The sequence below is a fragment of the Arachis hypogaea genome, chromosome 18 (genome assembly GCF_003086295.3).
Source record: "Arachis hypogaea cultivar Tifrunner chromosome 18, arahy.Tifrunner.gnm2.J5K5, whole genome shotgun sequence".
NCBI lineage: Eukaryota > Viridiplantae > Streptophyta > Magnoliopsida > Fabales > Fabaceae > Arachis > Arachis hypogaea.
In genome coordinates this window covers 6,314,900-6,330,882 of record NC_092053.1, presented here as the reverse complement: position 1 = coordinate 6,330,882, position 15,983 = coordinate 6,314,900, and the positions used below count along the sequence as shown (strand labels likewise).

Here is a 15,983-nt window from a genome sequence, read left to right as displayed (position 1 = left end):
GTGCTGGGTTGAAGTGGCAGGTGTAATGACTGCAAAGCCCAAAAAAAATAAATAAATAAAAAGAAATTTCAGTTAATTATACTTCATGTTCTTTATCTTGTTACAATTTTTGTCTCCTCTGAAAGAGAAAAGACCTCTTTCTCTAAGATACTTCCGTACCGTAAGTTGTAATTAATTATGAAAGATTTTCAAATATATCATCGTACCGGTGTATTAGTGATTTTTAACTGTTGATCTTAATTGTATATATTATATATATTTTTTATAATTAAGATCAACGGTTAAAAATAACTGAAACACCGGTACGCCGGTACGGTACACTTGAAAATTTTTCATTAATATATATGAATGAAACTTATCATAAAAAAGTTCCAGTTGTACTATGTTCGCATATTATTGATATAATACCAAAAATAATGATGTAGAGAACTAATAAGTAATATAGCCCTAGATGAGATTCTTGAACTAGCTAGGTGGCCCCCACTAGGTACTATAATAGTCCATATACTATAGTACTATACCAACCTTAAAAATGAGGATATATACATAATGCATAGAGTTAAACAGACCATATTCTTGTTTAGATTTAGTAGTTAAATGCCCATTATAATGAAGAATCAAGCTAAGTTATTCCCTAACTACTAGCTAGGGTATGATTGACATCTGATTTGAACCAATTTTTAATATATTGTATAGAAAAATTTTTAAGTATACCACTACATCAGTTTAGTAATTTTTAATGATTGATTTTAATTATATATATTATATCTTTTTTATAATTAAGATCAAACGATTAAAAATTATTAAAATATTGGTATATTAGTATATTTAAAAATGTTTTTATTGTATATTTAAATACTTACGAGTTTTGGATTAGATTAAATAAAAATTTTGTTAACACGATACGATACCGTTGATTAAAAATTATCTTCTTGTTACATCCACCAATGATCTGTAACTAAAATAGTCAACAAGTTATATATGCTCTATGATATTTAGAAATCTGATTTTAAAAAATATTTATTTTTTTCTTTATGGCATGCAAAAGAGGACAACGGAAAAAAGAAGACATGCATGTGCTGAGAGGAGGAAGAAGAGGTGTTGCATTATATAATATAAGTTAGCAATTCTCTACAAAACTGATTAACAATAATTGCTGAAGTGACAACTTATTAAGAAGTGATTACAGCACAATAATCGGAGGGAATGAAAGTGGTGAATTGGAATACTACGCACTAATTAATTAAAAATGTTAGATTATTTATTTATTTATTTTCTTCAAACAGAATTTTCAATTAATTAGTGCGTATTCTATATATATATATATATTAAAGTATTATTTTAGTTTTTAGTTAAAGTTTGGATTAAATTTTAGTTTGGTTTTTAATATTAAAGGTCCTATTTCTATTTTAAAAAATTTTAAATAAATTTAATATTATCCTACCATTAAATTTGACACTAATAATTTACGAAATAAATGATGTGGACGTTAATAACGTTATTAGTTAATTAAGTCATATCTTGTAACACTTCATCTCCTCAAATTTTTTTTATACAAAATTTTAAATCCTAACAATCAATCATCAACGCTTTAAAATCAAAGAAAAATGTTTATATTAGTGATTGTTGGTGGATTGATTTTATTTACACATTGAAATCGAATTCTATTGGCTCGTCAATATATGAATTGTTTGTGTCAAATTGAATGGTGGGACAATATTGAACTCGTTTAAACTTTTTTTTATTAAAATAAGACATTTAAAAATTTTTGGGGCAAAATAAAATGTTTAAAACGTTATAAACCAAATTAAAATTCGACCCAAATATTAGAAACCAAAATAATACTTTACTCTAAATATTACTTTCGAGAGTTACCTGAAACGGATGGTTTGGCCCTGAACGTGAGGTCCAGATAGGGATGTCAATGGGGCAGGGCGGGGGCGGGGGATGCCTCCCTGCTCCCCATCCCCGCCCTCAGATTTGCTCCCCATCCCCGCCCCATTCCCCACCGTGGGGGAATATTGCTCCCCATCCCCATTCCCCACAGGGCCCCATTCCCCGCGGGGACCCCATTCCCCATCTACATAATAGTTCTAACTAATTATTAATTTCCATATGAATAGAGCTGCAAGTATCTATCTTATACAAAAACTGCAAGATTTTATACAAAAAGTCTAAATGATACGATGGTGACTTCTTTCGAAATAATGCAATGAAGGAACGGGTCAAAGAAAAAAGCAGTGGACGAGGTGGGAGATGCGGCAATAGAGAGGAGAATGGACACGACGGCAGAGTTACGAAAAGGAACGCCGCAAATAGAAATTACGACGCGGTAAGGGTGATGGCATGGTGAAGTGTGACGATGCGGTGAGAGGGTGACGAGGGAGGTGGCTGCAGAGAGGTTGGATGGAGTATAGACAGCCTTAGGGATCTCTGAATTGAAGAAGGATTATGCAAATAAAGATTAGGAGTTTTGGGTTTCTGTATATATATATATATATGTATGTGTGAGAAATGACTAAAAAACATATATGAGAATAAACTATTAAGGATAATTCAAGGAATTAATAAATTTCGGGGAATAGTGGGGACGGGGCGGGGATCCCCGCTCGGGTCCCCGCGCCTGCTTCGGGAGAATTTTGTCCCCCCATCCCCATCCCCACGGGGAAAATTCCCCACAATCGGATCCCCATTCGGGGCAGTCCCCGCAGGGATCCCCGCGTCTCGGGGAATTTTGCCATCCCTAGGTCCAGACTCCTTTGAGGTCTGCGTCCGACTTGTATTGATGTCGAGGTGCCGCCGTCCAAGTTCTTCGTGAGGAAGTGGGGGTGGTACCTGCAAGAGACTCCGATGCTTAAGTTAGCAAGGGTTCAAAACAAATTTTGAGTAGATTGGGTTCGGAATATACCCGAGGTTGTCAATGTATTTATAGTAGAAGATATAACCACCTTTTAGGGTAGTTCCACCTTAGATGGTGGATAGTCATATCCCTTTTTTAGGAAAATTCCCTTCTAGATGAATAAGAGATATCGTAGGGGTTAGTTATTTATTCAAATAAGTAAGATTGAGTAGTGGTCATTGCGCCCGACCTATATAAGATCGGGTAGGAGTAGATGGGGTCACATTTATTGGGTGGGCTTTTATTCATTTTGGGCCTGGCTACGTTTTTTGGCTTAAGGTATGAATAGTGTCCCTATTTGAGTACGAGCCTTACTATTTCGGATTTAAGCATTTGTAGATCCAATTTGTTTCTATAGAGTAAGATATCTGGTCGGACAGACTGTCTTTTCTAAAGGCTAGGTTGGGTGCTTGACGTGATTTAGAATTGTGAGCTATTGCGTCTTTTCGTAATTCTGCACGTTACTCAACGATTACCGTAGTAACTGTGCCCCATTAATGAGGGGTGAATTTATTGTTTTGCCCCTAATATTTTATAAATACAAAAAACTCTTTCTATTTCTTCTTTTTCATTTCCCCTTCTGAATTGCTTCATTTTTATTTCCTCTCACAATTTCTTTGTAATCCTTATTCTCCTTTCAAGATTTCTTTATCTTGAATTCTTATTTGGATACTCATATATTGGAGATTTTAGATCGTTTGTATTTTTACTGTTGTTGTGCATCAACTCCACTTCGTATTTTCACCAGGTTGGTTCCTTTGATCTTTTGAAATTTTTTACATTCTGGATGATGCACTTCTACTTTGTTTTTTTATTATTTTTTTTGTCGATAATTCTTTGTATGCTTGAAAAATTAATTGTGAAAGTTGCTTCTTTCTTTGTTGTTGCTGTGAAAGTTGCTTCTTTCTATAGTGCAATTTTTCTTACTGAAAATGGCGTCATTTTCCCAAATGGAAATGTAGTGTATTTGTTGTGTGTACGAAGGGTTGCAAGAATTGTGACGATCTTGGTTGATGACGACTCGACCTCTTTTTGATTGTGTACATGCTTATGTTGTTACCCTTATCCTGCCGACTTGTAGTGATAATCTTCTTCCTTGTATTGTAGGTATACCTTTTATGTCTCGATCAGTAATTCACAACATATATTCTAAAGTCCTGTCTGACCTGACTTGAGTAGATATACATGTTCTGACTCCCATCCTAGTTATTGATAATAATTATGCTGAAATCTTCCGTAGGCACCATAGGTTATGCCTAAATCGGGAGGATGAGAGAAATTGCGAGATTGTAGTTGCCGACCCTGAGGAGAGGGTATACTTTCTCCGACTTGATAGGTAAGAACGTCACTTCATTTACATGTATGATTTTTTTTTTTTTACAAAACTAGTTGTTAGTCTTCCCTTTTTCGACATTAAATCCGAAGTCATTAGGGTCTGTAACGTCGTCCCTTCCCAACTTCATCCTAATTTTTGGGGTTTCTTAAAAATTTATCAGCTTCTTTGTCAGGAACTTGATGTCCTCCTTTCTTGAAGGTCTTCTTTTATTTTTTCTTTCTCACCAAATCTTTTAGCTCCAAAAAACAAGGCTAGATCTTCTTCCGAGCTGTTCAGGGGAGGAAGGTCTTTGCCATTTTTGACGATTCTTTTCATGATTTTAAAAATTACTTCTTCAAGATCCGGGCTGTTGAGGGTGTCCGACCTTTCTTTCTGAGTGAGAAAGATGAAATCATTTTTCCTTTATATTGGGAGGAGAGCCCTGTAATAGTGAAATATAACTTGGATGACTTAGATGAGATCGAAGAGAGTGTAGTAGCTTTGTTCCAAAAGTGTTGGGGACGAACTCCTTATCTGGATACTAAGAGATATTTAGAAAATCCAAGCCAATTTCAATCCGAGCTAGGTAGCCTTCACTTAATTTTTTTAGATAATTTTTTATTGATTTTTTTGTAGATGGCTAATGTAACCCAACTTTCATGTCGTGCAGATAAGATGGCTCCTAAGGCTGCTATGAAAACTCTTCGAATAGCTAGGAATAGGGCTGGCAATTCATACCCTACCCATGGGTACCCAACCCGATCTAACTCGTTCGGGTAGGGTAGGCTACCCTATCCGCTGCGGGTAGGGTAGGGTACGGTACGGGTATGCCTGCGAGTAGGGTAGGGTACGGGTTTAGTAAACTCGTACCCTACCCTACCCGCACCACATATATAGCACATATTTTATAAAAATCTCTCTATATAGTGAAGGAAGTAAGAGTTGAACCCATAACCTCTCTTATGTAATGACTTATAATAAGTGAACAACCACTAAACTATTTAGTTAATTTAGTAATTTAGAGTATTAGTTTTTTATTTTTTATGTTATTAATACGTATAAAATTCGAAATAATTGAATTTTATATTTACTTTGAAAAAATTTGATATTTCTGTGGGTAGGGTAGGGTAGGGTAGGGTTTAGAATTTTAGGGTGCGAGTAGGGTTAGGGTTGAGAGATTCTCAACCCGCGGGTAGGGTAGGGTAGAGTTTTAATAAAATTTTCAACCCACGGGTAGGGTTAGGGTAGGGTCCAAACCCTACCCTACCCTACCCATTGCCAACCCTAGCTAGGAAGCACGTTGTCATCCGAAATATACAACTAAAAGAGGCCGGTGAATCTGTCGATCTCTTATCCCCTTCTAAGTCTAACTTGGGTGCCTCAGCCTCTATAAAAATTATTTCTGACCCAACTCCTGCCCTCTCCAATTCAGAGAAAAAACAATTCCTCTTTCACCTCCCAATCCCGACTCGATGCCTAGAAAATGAAAAACCACTGAATCAGTGGGTGTCTATGAGCAGGGCTTTGATGTAGTGACTTAGGCCGAAAAGTACTTCCTTTCAAAGAGTTTCATTAGTATGGATGATGTTTCTATGAATAGCCACCTTCAAGTACTTGTCCAAGGTGGAATTCGTGAGATCGGGGTGTGTGCTTCACTATTGAAGGAGTTGGAAAAGACTCTCCTTAACGCCACTCAGCTTACTTTAGCTGCCCTTTAAGATGAAGTGGCGTCCTTAAGGAAAACATAGAAGGTATTGGAGGGCGAGAAGAAGTCACTTTTATCCGACTTTGAAAAATCTCGGGAGAGAGTAAAACAGGTGGAGGCAACCTTAGCCATGGCGAAGGGTTTAAAAAAGAAGGTTGAGGAGAGTTATACCGGAGTCTTCGGGGAGAAGCTTGACTTGGTAGATGAAGTCGTGCCAAGTCTAGGGAGAAATATGCGGAGCTTGAGGAGACCATAGCCGAAGGCTTGGACGAGATGGTGGAGAATCTAAAGGCTCGGTTCTAGGTTGTTGCTCCCGAGGAGGACATCTCCCTTATCAACCCCGACAATATTGTGGTTAATGAAAAGATTATTCCTGCTCTTAAAGATGAGGAGGACACTCTTATGCTCAATTCGAAGACCTCAGAGACACAAATTAGATAGGCTTCTCAGATTTTTTCCACTCAATTGGATTATGAGCCCCTCCCTTCTCCACCTAAAACTCTCCCTACTTCTATCGTGCAGTCTGAAGTTATTCCAACCTCATCTGCTCAGCTTAAAGATGCTTTAAACTCGACTTTAAATGATCAGACTCCCCCTTTATAGCTTTATTTTCTAAGTGTTTGAATGGCCCGACCTGTGGGTCTTTTGTGAATAATTTAATTTTGTAATAGTCGTAGCTTAAACACTTTACTTTTTTCTGCTAAAAACCATTTTTTCACTACTTGGATGTGTGGTGACTTTTTGCATGATTGAGTGTTTATTTTCCCTTAGTTGTAGTTTTTAACCTTTTATGACTTAGTTTTTTCTTTATCCAATTGTTTTGGTAGCTTTAAATAAGATTTTCATTAAGTTGAAAAAGACGTCGGTAAAGTAAGTCGGTCATCTTTGGATCCTTCACTTATAACTTTTTTTCTAAGTCATTTTGAACTCCAAATTTAAGTAGTCAGGCTTATTAAGTTACTCTTGTATTTTGTTTTAGGTCTAACTCTTTTAAGGTTGTACTACAAATTGCTTATGTAACTTCTTACACTAATTTGTACCTCGTCGCTTCATCTTGCCAACCACTCAAGTCAGGCAATGATTTTTACGAATTTTCAAACTTAAATTAATGTGTTTGAATGGAAAAATTGGTAGAAAATGAATTATCATTAATAAAAGAAAAATATTTACATAAGTATGTTTGCTACTAAGGATTCTTCTTTTTACCCTTTGCCCTTGCTATGGTGCCTCGTTAAAATTTTCTTAAAAAAAAATCCTTTTTGGGAGAAAACCATGAAGTCGGAAAAAAGAGTACACCAGAGAGTAAGATGCACTTTCTAACTGTAGTACCTCTTTAAGTTACATGCGTGCCACGACCTTGGGAGCTAGTTCCTCTTAAGGTCAGACACTTTATAGTAACATTTTCCCAAGACTTCGACAACCTTATAAGATCCTTTTCGGTTTGTAACCAGGTTTTCCTCGCCTAACTTCTGAACTCCGATGTCATTTTGGATTAGTGTGATGTTGTTTGTGGTGAAGCTTCTTTTGATGACTTTCTTGTTGTATTTCAAAGTCATTCTTTGCTTTAATGCTTCCTCTTTTATCCGAGCTTGTTCTCGGACTTCTCAAAGGAGGTCAAGTTCTTCCTTTTGTGCTTGGACATTTCCCACTTCATTATAGAACCTAACCCTTGGAGATTATTCAGTGACTTCTATAGGAATCATGGCTTATACACCATAAGCGAGTTGGAAAGGTGATTCCCCAGTTGTTGGGTGGGGATTTGTCCGATATGCCCACAAGACTTGAGGGAGCTCGTCTGCCCACGCTCCCTTTGTGTCTTGTAGTGGACACTTCAACCCGGTCAGCACGACTTTATTTGCAGCTTCTGCTTGTCCATTTGCTTGGGGGTGTTCTACCAACATAAACCATTGCTTAATTTTGAGGCTTGCAACCAAGCTTCTGAAGGTTGAGTCGGTAAACTGAATTTCATTGTCCATGGTAATGGAGTATGGAACTCCAAACCGGGTAACAATATTCTTGTAGAGAAATTTCTGACTTTTTTGAGCTGTGATAGTTGCCAAGGATTCTGCCTCAATCCACTTGGTGAAATAATCAATTCCAACTATGAGTAACTTTACCTTCCTGGGTGCCTATGAAAATGGACCAATGAGGTCTAGACCCTATTTTTCAAATGGCCAGGGTGAAGTGATGCTAATAAGTTCTTTTGGAGGTGCTACATGAAAGTTGGCATACTTTTGACAAGGTCGACACTTTTTAACGAAGTCGACCGCCTCCCTTTGAAAGGTCGGCCAAAAGAAGCCGGCTCGAATAACTTTCTTGGCTAGTGACCATGCTCCTAAGTAATTTTCACAAATGCCATTATGAACTTCTTCTAAGACCTCCTTAGTCTTGGAGGTTGGGACATACTTCAATAGAGGTGTGGATACTCCTCTTTTATAGAGAACATTATGAACCAGGGTATAGTTTTGTGCTTCTCTTATGAGCCTCCTTGCTTCCCTTTTTTATCCAAGAATAATATCGAATTTAAGATATTCGATTATGGGGGTTATCCATCCTAGGTTTTGGTTGGATATGGTCATTGTGTCTGACTTATTATCTCCTTTTAATATTGATGGTGCGTGGAGAGTTTCCTGGATCAGGCTTCTATTGCTACCCCTGGCTTGGTGTTGGCTAATTTAGAGAGGGCATCAACTCAGATATAGATTCCTGAGCTATATGTCGGACCTCTGTTTTCGAAAACTGAGCTAATTATTCACATTCTTCTTTCAGGTACTTCTTCATGTTGGGATTTTTAGCTTGATAAGTCTTGTTGACTTGGGAGGTTATCACTTGAGAGTTACTAAATACGATCAATCTTTATGCCCCGACTTCTTTAGCCAGCTTCAAGCCAGCAAGTAATGCTTCATATTCTGTTTGATTGTTAGAAGCAGGAAACTCAAACTTTAATGGAAGTTTAATCCGAGTTTCTTTTTCATTTTTCAGAATTATTCTTGCTCTACTTCCAGCTTTGTTTGGTGATCCATCTACATACAAACTCCAGGTTGTTAGATTTTCCTAGGCTTTTGTGTATTCTGCCACAAAATCGGCCAGATATTGAGACTTGATTGCTGTCCGAGTTTCATACCTTAAGTCGAATTTGGATAGTTCTATTGCCCATTGTAGCATTCTGCCTGCAATGTCCATTTTCTGAAGAATATGCTTCATAGGTTGATTAGTTCGGACATTTATTGTCTGAGCTTAAAAATAAGGTCGAAGCCTTCTGGAAGTGATAATAAGGGCATATGAAAACTTTTATATCTTTCGATAGTTTAGTTTTGCCCTTACGAAACTTTGCTGACAAATTAGATAGGTTGTTATTTGTGTTCATCTTCTCGGACTAATGCCGAGGCTATAGCCCAGCTTGTAACTACTATATAGAGGATGGGCTCTTCCCCCGGGACAGGTCAGGTAAGTATTAGAGGTTGGCTCAGAAAAATGTTAACGTTTTGAAAGGCTTGTTCGTATTCTTGAGTCCATTCAAATTGGTTCTTTTTTTTAGTATTGAGAACAAAGGTAGAGACTTCATTGCTGATCCTACCAGGAATCTGAATAAAGCTGCTAACTGTCTATTTAGTTGTTGGACTTCCTTGAGGCAGGTCGGGATTTTCATCTCTAAGATTGATGTGCATTTGTCTGAGTTGGCCTCGATACTTCTTTGAGTGAGCATGAAGCCTAAGAATTTCCTAGCCTCCACTGCAAAGGTACACTTTAAAAGATTCAATCTCATTTCATGCTTCCTTATTGCGGTGAATACCTCAACTAGGTCGGACAAGAGATTTAGGTCGTCTATAGTCTTGACAAGCATGTCATCTACATATACTTCCATCAATTTTTCAAGATGAAATGAGAATACCTTGTTCATTAATCATTGATATGTGGCCCCATCATTTTTCAATGCAAAAGGTATTACTACATAACAATAGTTAGCTTTTAATGGAGTGATGAAAAGGGTCTCCTCTTGATCTGACTTGTACATCGAAATTTGATTGTATCCCAAGTATGCATCCATGAACAACAGATATCTATACCCTGAAACTGAGTCGACCAAAGCGTCGATGCTAGGGAGGGGATATAGATCCTTGGGACAAGCTTTATTGAGGTTGGTGTAACCAACACACATTCTCTATTTCCCATTTTGCTTTTTCACAAGGACCACGTTAGCCAACCACAAAGGGTATTTTACTTCCCTTGTAAACCTGACTTCTAATAAGGCTTGCACTTGCTCTTCTACGACTTGTGCTTATTCAGGCCCGAGCTTTCGTCGCTTTTGTTGAATAGTCAGGAGCCTGGATAAACGGCAAGTTTGTGACACATGAGGTTGGGGTCTATGCCAGGTATATCGGAGGCTTTCCAGGCAAAGATGTCAGAGTTTCTTTGTAAGAGCTCAATCAGATTTGCTTTTAATTTTTCATCCAAGTTGGCCCTTATACTTGTTATCTTTTCTGTCTGATCTCCGATTTGAACTTTTTCAACCTTTCCTTCAAGTTGTGGACGTAGTTCTTTCCGTTCTCGGATAATACCAAGTTCAATAATATTGACTTCCTTATCCCTTGTACTGCCCCTTAAGTTGAGACTTTCATTTTAATACTTCCTTTTGCAGTTGAAAATTTCATGCATAGATGAGGTGTAGAAACGACCGCAGTCAGTCGGTTTAAGGTGGTCTGACCTATTAAGGCATTATAGGCTGATGCTACATCGACCACAATGTAGTCAATGCTTAAGGTTCTGGACTTCATACCTTTACCAAAAGTCGTATGTAACAAAATCAAACCAAGAGGTCGGATCGGCGTATCTCCTAACCCAAAAAAGTTGTCTGGATAAGTCTTCAGTTCCTTTTCTTCTAACTCGAGTTTATCAAAAGCGAGTTTGAATAAAATGTCGGCCGAGCTTCCTTGATCCACTAAAGTTCTTTGGAGGTTTACATTAGCAAGGATCGTTGAGATTACCACAAGGTCATCGTGACTAGGTGTCACTCCTTGAGCATCTTCCTTGGTGAATGAAATTATTGGTAAATCGGAATTTCGCAATTTTTTCCGACTTGGTATATCTCCTTAAGATGCTTTTTGCGTGAAGATTTAGTAATTCTCCCTTCTGCAAATCCTCCATTTATCATGTGTATGTGCCTATCAAGGGTTTGTGGTGGCCGATCTCCCTGATCTTCATCTTCATCACCTCTCTTCCTTTTTTCTGGGTCGTCTGATCTTTCTGTGAGGTATCTGTCTAGCCGACCTTCTCTGGCCAACTTTTTTATAACATTTTTTAGATCATAGCAATCATTAGTAGAATGTCTATATAGTTTGTGATACTTGTAGTATTCTGTCCAACTTCTGATCTTTTTGTGTTTAATAGGGCAGGAAGGCGAAAGTTTTTCAGTATGACAGATCTCCCTGTAGATATCTACAAGAGAAACTCAGAGTGGGGTGTAGTTGTGGTATCTCCGAAACTTTTCCGAGTTATATTCCTCTTTTTTCTTTGTCTCCTTATCCTTATCCCGAGCTTGGTAGGGAGGGTTTGGCCTTAAGACTGGATCTCTAAGTCGGGAGTTCTCCTCCATGTTGATATACTTCTCTGTCCGCTCTTGTACTTCATATAAAGAGGTCGGATGCCACTTTGATATGGATTGAAAAAATGGCCCTTCTCTATGGCCGTTAACTAACCCCATATTACTGCTTCGGGAGGCAAATTCTATATTTTTAAGCAGGCTTCATTGAACCTTTTCATATAAGTTCGGAGAGTCTCTCCAACTTCTTGTTTTACCCGTAAGAGACTTGGAGCATGTTTGACTTTGTCCTTCTAGATTGAAAATCGGGTAAGAAACTTCCTTGCCAGGTCATCAAGACAAGTCATCGTCGACCTCGGTGGTAAGCTATCAAATCACTTCATTGCTTCTTTGGTTAATGTTGTCAGGAAAGCTTTGCAATGAGCCACATCAGACGCATCAGCCAGATACATCCTACTTTTGAAATTGCTGAGATGATGCCTTGGGTCGGTCGTGCCATCATAGAGATCCATGTTGGGCTTTTAAAATTTATTGGGACCCTAACCCGCATGATCACTTCTATGAATGGATCTTCTCCCCCAAAATGGCTTTATTCTCGTTCAACGTTGTTGGTCTGATTTCGTAGATCAGCTTCTAATTTTAGAAGCTTTTCCTCGAGTTCCCTTCTACGTTGTACCTCCCTTCGCATATCTATTTCGGCTTCTCTTTGTCGCTCGATCTCTTGTTCGAGTTGCTCCAACTAGCCATGATGTCCGTGTACGAGTCCATGATCTCAGTTGAGTGTGGAGGTTCTTCATTTTCAGGTAGACGTACCTCTGACTATAGTCGTCGGTTTTGAGGATTTCATGACGTTCCTTCTCCATTAGGATTACTTGTTCCTTCTTGTCATAGGGGTATCATAAGGGCTCGGTTGTCGTTACGAGGTTCTGGCTTGGACTTAGATGCAGTGTGTCCGTCTTCAAATTACTCGTCTGCCATGGTTGGGTGTAAATTTCCAAGTCTCGTCAACGACACCAATGTTTCGAGGGTTACCTAAAGCAGATGGTTTGGGCCTGAACGTGAGGTCTAGACTCCTTTGAGGTCCACGTCCGACTTGTATTGATGCCAATGTGCCGTCATCCGAGTTCCTCGTGAGGAGGTGGAGGGTGGTACCTGTAAGGGACTCTGATCCTTAAGTTAGCAAAGGTTCAAAGCAGGTTTTTAGTAGATTAGGTTCTAAATATACCTGAGGTTGTCGGTGTGTTTATAGTAGAAGAGATAACCACCTTTTAGAGTAGTTCTACCTAAAAGGGAAATGGTAGATGGTCATTTCCCTTCTCTACGAAAGTTGTTTAGATCTCCCTTCTAGATGGATATAAGATATTATAAGAGTAGTTACTTATTCAAATAAGTAAAGTTGAGTAGTGATTGTTGCACCCGACCTCTAAGAGATCGAGTAAAAATAAATAAGACCACCTTTATTAAATAAATTTTTGTTTATTTTGAGCCTAATTATATTTTTTGGATTAAGGTATGAATAATTATTATTGCTCTTTGAATATTAAAAGCAATCCCTAATTATTCCTTTTGAATTTTCTCTAGTGTGATTGTGAAATAACCCTAACCACTATGACTAGATTATTTTTTCTTAATATGATTATTCATTTTATTTTGTGAGTGGAACAACTTTATGCTTCTAATCTTTTGCTTTAATTACCCATATAATTGGCAACGTCACTACAAGAAGTAAGGTTCTAATAACACCCACGATTGGAATTTAACCTTTTTATACTCTTATTGCAAAAACTCTAAAATATATATATATATATATATATATATATATATATATATATTTCTTTCAGTTAAAGATAACGATGCTTTTGCCTTTTGCACCTTAAATTCCTCTTCTAGTTATTAAAAATGATACTTTATGACATCAAGATACAAAAAATTGGCCTAAGAAATAATAGAAGATGAGAATCAATGCAAAGTTTCATTTGAATTAAATTTATATTTTATAATAAAAATGACAAATATTTAAAAAAAATCAATACAATGAAAGTAAGAACTTATTACAAGCTAGAAATTAAAAAAAAAAAAAGAAGTACTGAAATACTCAAAACTTAATACTACACATACCATCTGTACTCACAAAATTGACTAATTAATATTAATTAATTAGAAATTAACTTGTTATATTTATTTATTCAAATATAAAATATAATATATAAAATTAAAAAATATTATATGCATTCAAAAAATAAATTATTAAATTAGTTAATATATATTTGTGTATAAATAATTAAATATATATTATTTTAATTTATTTTTAATATGTATTTTATATTTTAATATATATTCTATATAAATGAATAATTTGGTAACTATTTTTTGTTTGTGCGTAGTATGGTTTCTATATAAATATTACAGACCTATATATAAAAGCTTTACTATTCTTCAATGTAGGTATGTTACTTTTTTCTGAAATGTTGACAAAATGTCCATCTCCCTAGTGTTTAGATAGATAACTGTACGTATGTTCATTACTTTGTGATTAATGATTTGGATAATTTTAATTATACATAAATATGATTTGGAAAAGATTTAAGAATACATGACATAGAGAAAAAATAAAATCATAGATGTATGTAATGCATTATAGTAATTTTAAATGTTACGTGACTGTATATTAAAAAAAATAAACAAAGTATTAATTAATAATAGGATACCACTAACATGAAAGCACCTTTGTTTCCTAATTTTATATTTCTACTATTATAATAATATCTCCTATATATGAAGCTTGAAAGGATACGCTATAAATATAGGGTTTTATTGGTAGCTATAGAGCTCATCACATTCACACATGCATACATAGATTGGAGCAATTATATATCTTTGTATTGAAGAGGTAACTTTACCTTATATTGAATAAGTAACTAATAAGAAAAATAATTGATGATGATGGCTTCATCAAATGCATTTTCATCATCAGATCCACTTACTATAGGGAGGGTGATTGGAGATGTAGTCGATGATTTCACAGAAACCGTGAAAATGACAGTCACTTACAACAACAAGCATGTCTACAATGGCTTTGAGTTCTTCCCTTCTTCAATTTCCGCTAAGCCTAGGGTTCACATTCATGGAGGCGACTTGAGATCCTCTTTCACTCTGGTTCATTAATGATTGATGATTTCATTACTTAATATGTTATATACTCTTTATTTCATGATTATCATACCTTTACTTTTTTTTTGTAATTGTATTTGTTTGTTCCAGATTATGACAGATCCAGATGTTCCTGGTCCTAGTGACCCATACTTAAGAGAACACTTACACTGGTACCTTATATACATGCATGCACTTTAATTTGATACGATTAATTTGTTCAACTACTTAATTAAACAATGGATCTTATTTAGTTGTTATAGTATTAGGAATTATTAAGTGATGTATAGTTGTATATGTTTGTTTTAGGGGCACAGAATAACAAACAAATTGTATACTTTTATTTTTAAGACATTCAAGTTAGTTAATGTGATTTGCATAAAATAATTAGATATTAATTACTTATTATAGGATGGTGACTGATATCCCAGGGACAACGGATGCAACATTTGGTAAGATATTAGTTAGTTTACTAATTAGTTTTCATAGTATTATAATGAATGCATCCTAAGTTCATGTAATTAAAAACATATACAGGAAAGGAGGTGATAAAGTATGAGATGCCAAAGCCAAACATAGGAATACATAGATTTGTTTTGGTGCTTTACAAGCAGAAGAGGAGGCAAACAGTGAGCAAGGTTCCCAATTCAAGGGACCTCTTCAACACAAGGAAATTCGTAGTTGAAAATGATCTTGGAACTCCTGTGGCTGCTGTCTTCTTCAATGCTCAAAGAGAAACCGCTTGTAGGAAGCGCTGATCAGCTGATCTTTAAGACAAAAAAATAATCTTTTATCTTAAATGTGTGCAACTCATGTAGTAGTGGCACTGTTATGGTGCTTTACTTATATCTAATATGGTATGGGATCTACCAAGAATAAGTTTAAGACTGCTAAGGTTATGGGTATCCATTCCCTAAATAGCTGGCCTACTATTAACTAACTATTCTAGTAAGTAAGTTTTATCAGTTTGCATTGTAGTTTGCTAATTAAGCTTTGTTTAACTTTCATTTTCTAATTAGTTAAGTTTGAGACCTTAACTTTTCTGTCTAAGCATGTGGACATATTGTTCTTTAATATATTCACTATTAAATTTAAGTATTCCTAAATTTACTTTATATTAGCGGTTCGTTAGTTTAAAAGAAGAATGGGAATATTATAACATGGTCAATATTTTTAATGCAAAAAAAAAAAAGAAACTAGTATAATATAGACTAAAATGCATAATAAACAAAAAATTTATCATTTAATATTTTTAATTAAAAATTATCAATTATTATAATGAAATATAAATTAGATGTATTATTTTACAATGAATTTAACTGAAAAGATATTAAATAAAAAAGATATATCTTCGTAGAAAAAATTCAATTTGTTA

The 15,983-nt window shown here is 35.9% G+C and overlaps 1 protein-coding gene across 1 annotated transcript; it reads left to right on the top strand.

The window, feature by feature from the left end:
- Window positions 1–14,306: 14,306 nt before the first annotated feature.
- On the top strand, window positions 14,307–15,661 carry LOC112771899 (CEN-like protein 2). Its single transcript, XM_025816737.2, has 4 exons — window positions 14,307–14,614; window positions 14,720–14,781; window positions 15,020–15,060; window positions 15,146–15,661. Exons 1-4 carry the CDS (start codon window positions 14,396–14,398, stop codon window positions 15,364–15,366), a joined length of 543 nt encoding a protein of 180 aa, XP_025672522.1. The 5' UTR covers window positions 14,307–14,395; the 3' UTR covers window positions 15,367–15,661.
- Window positions 15,662–15,983: the final 322 nt, after the last annotated feature.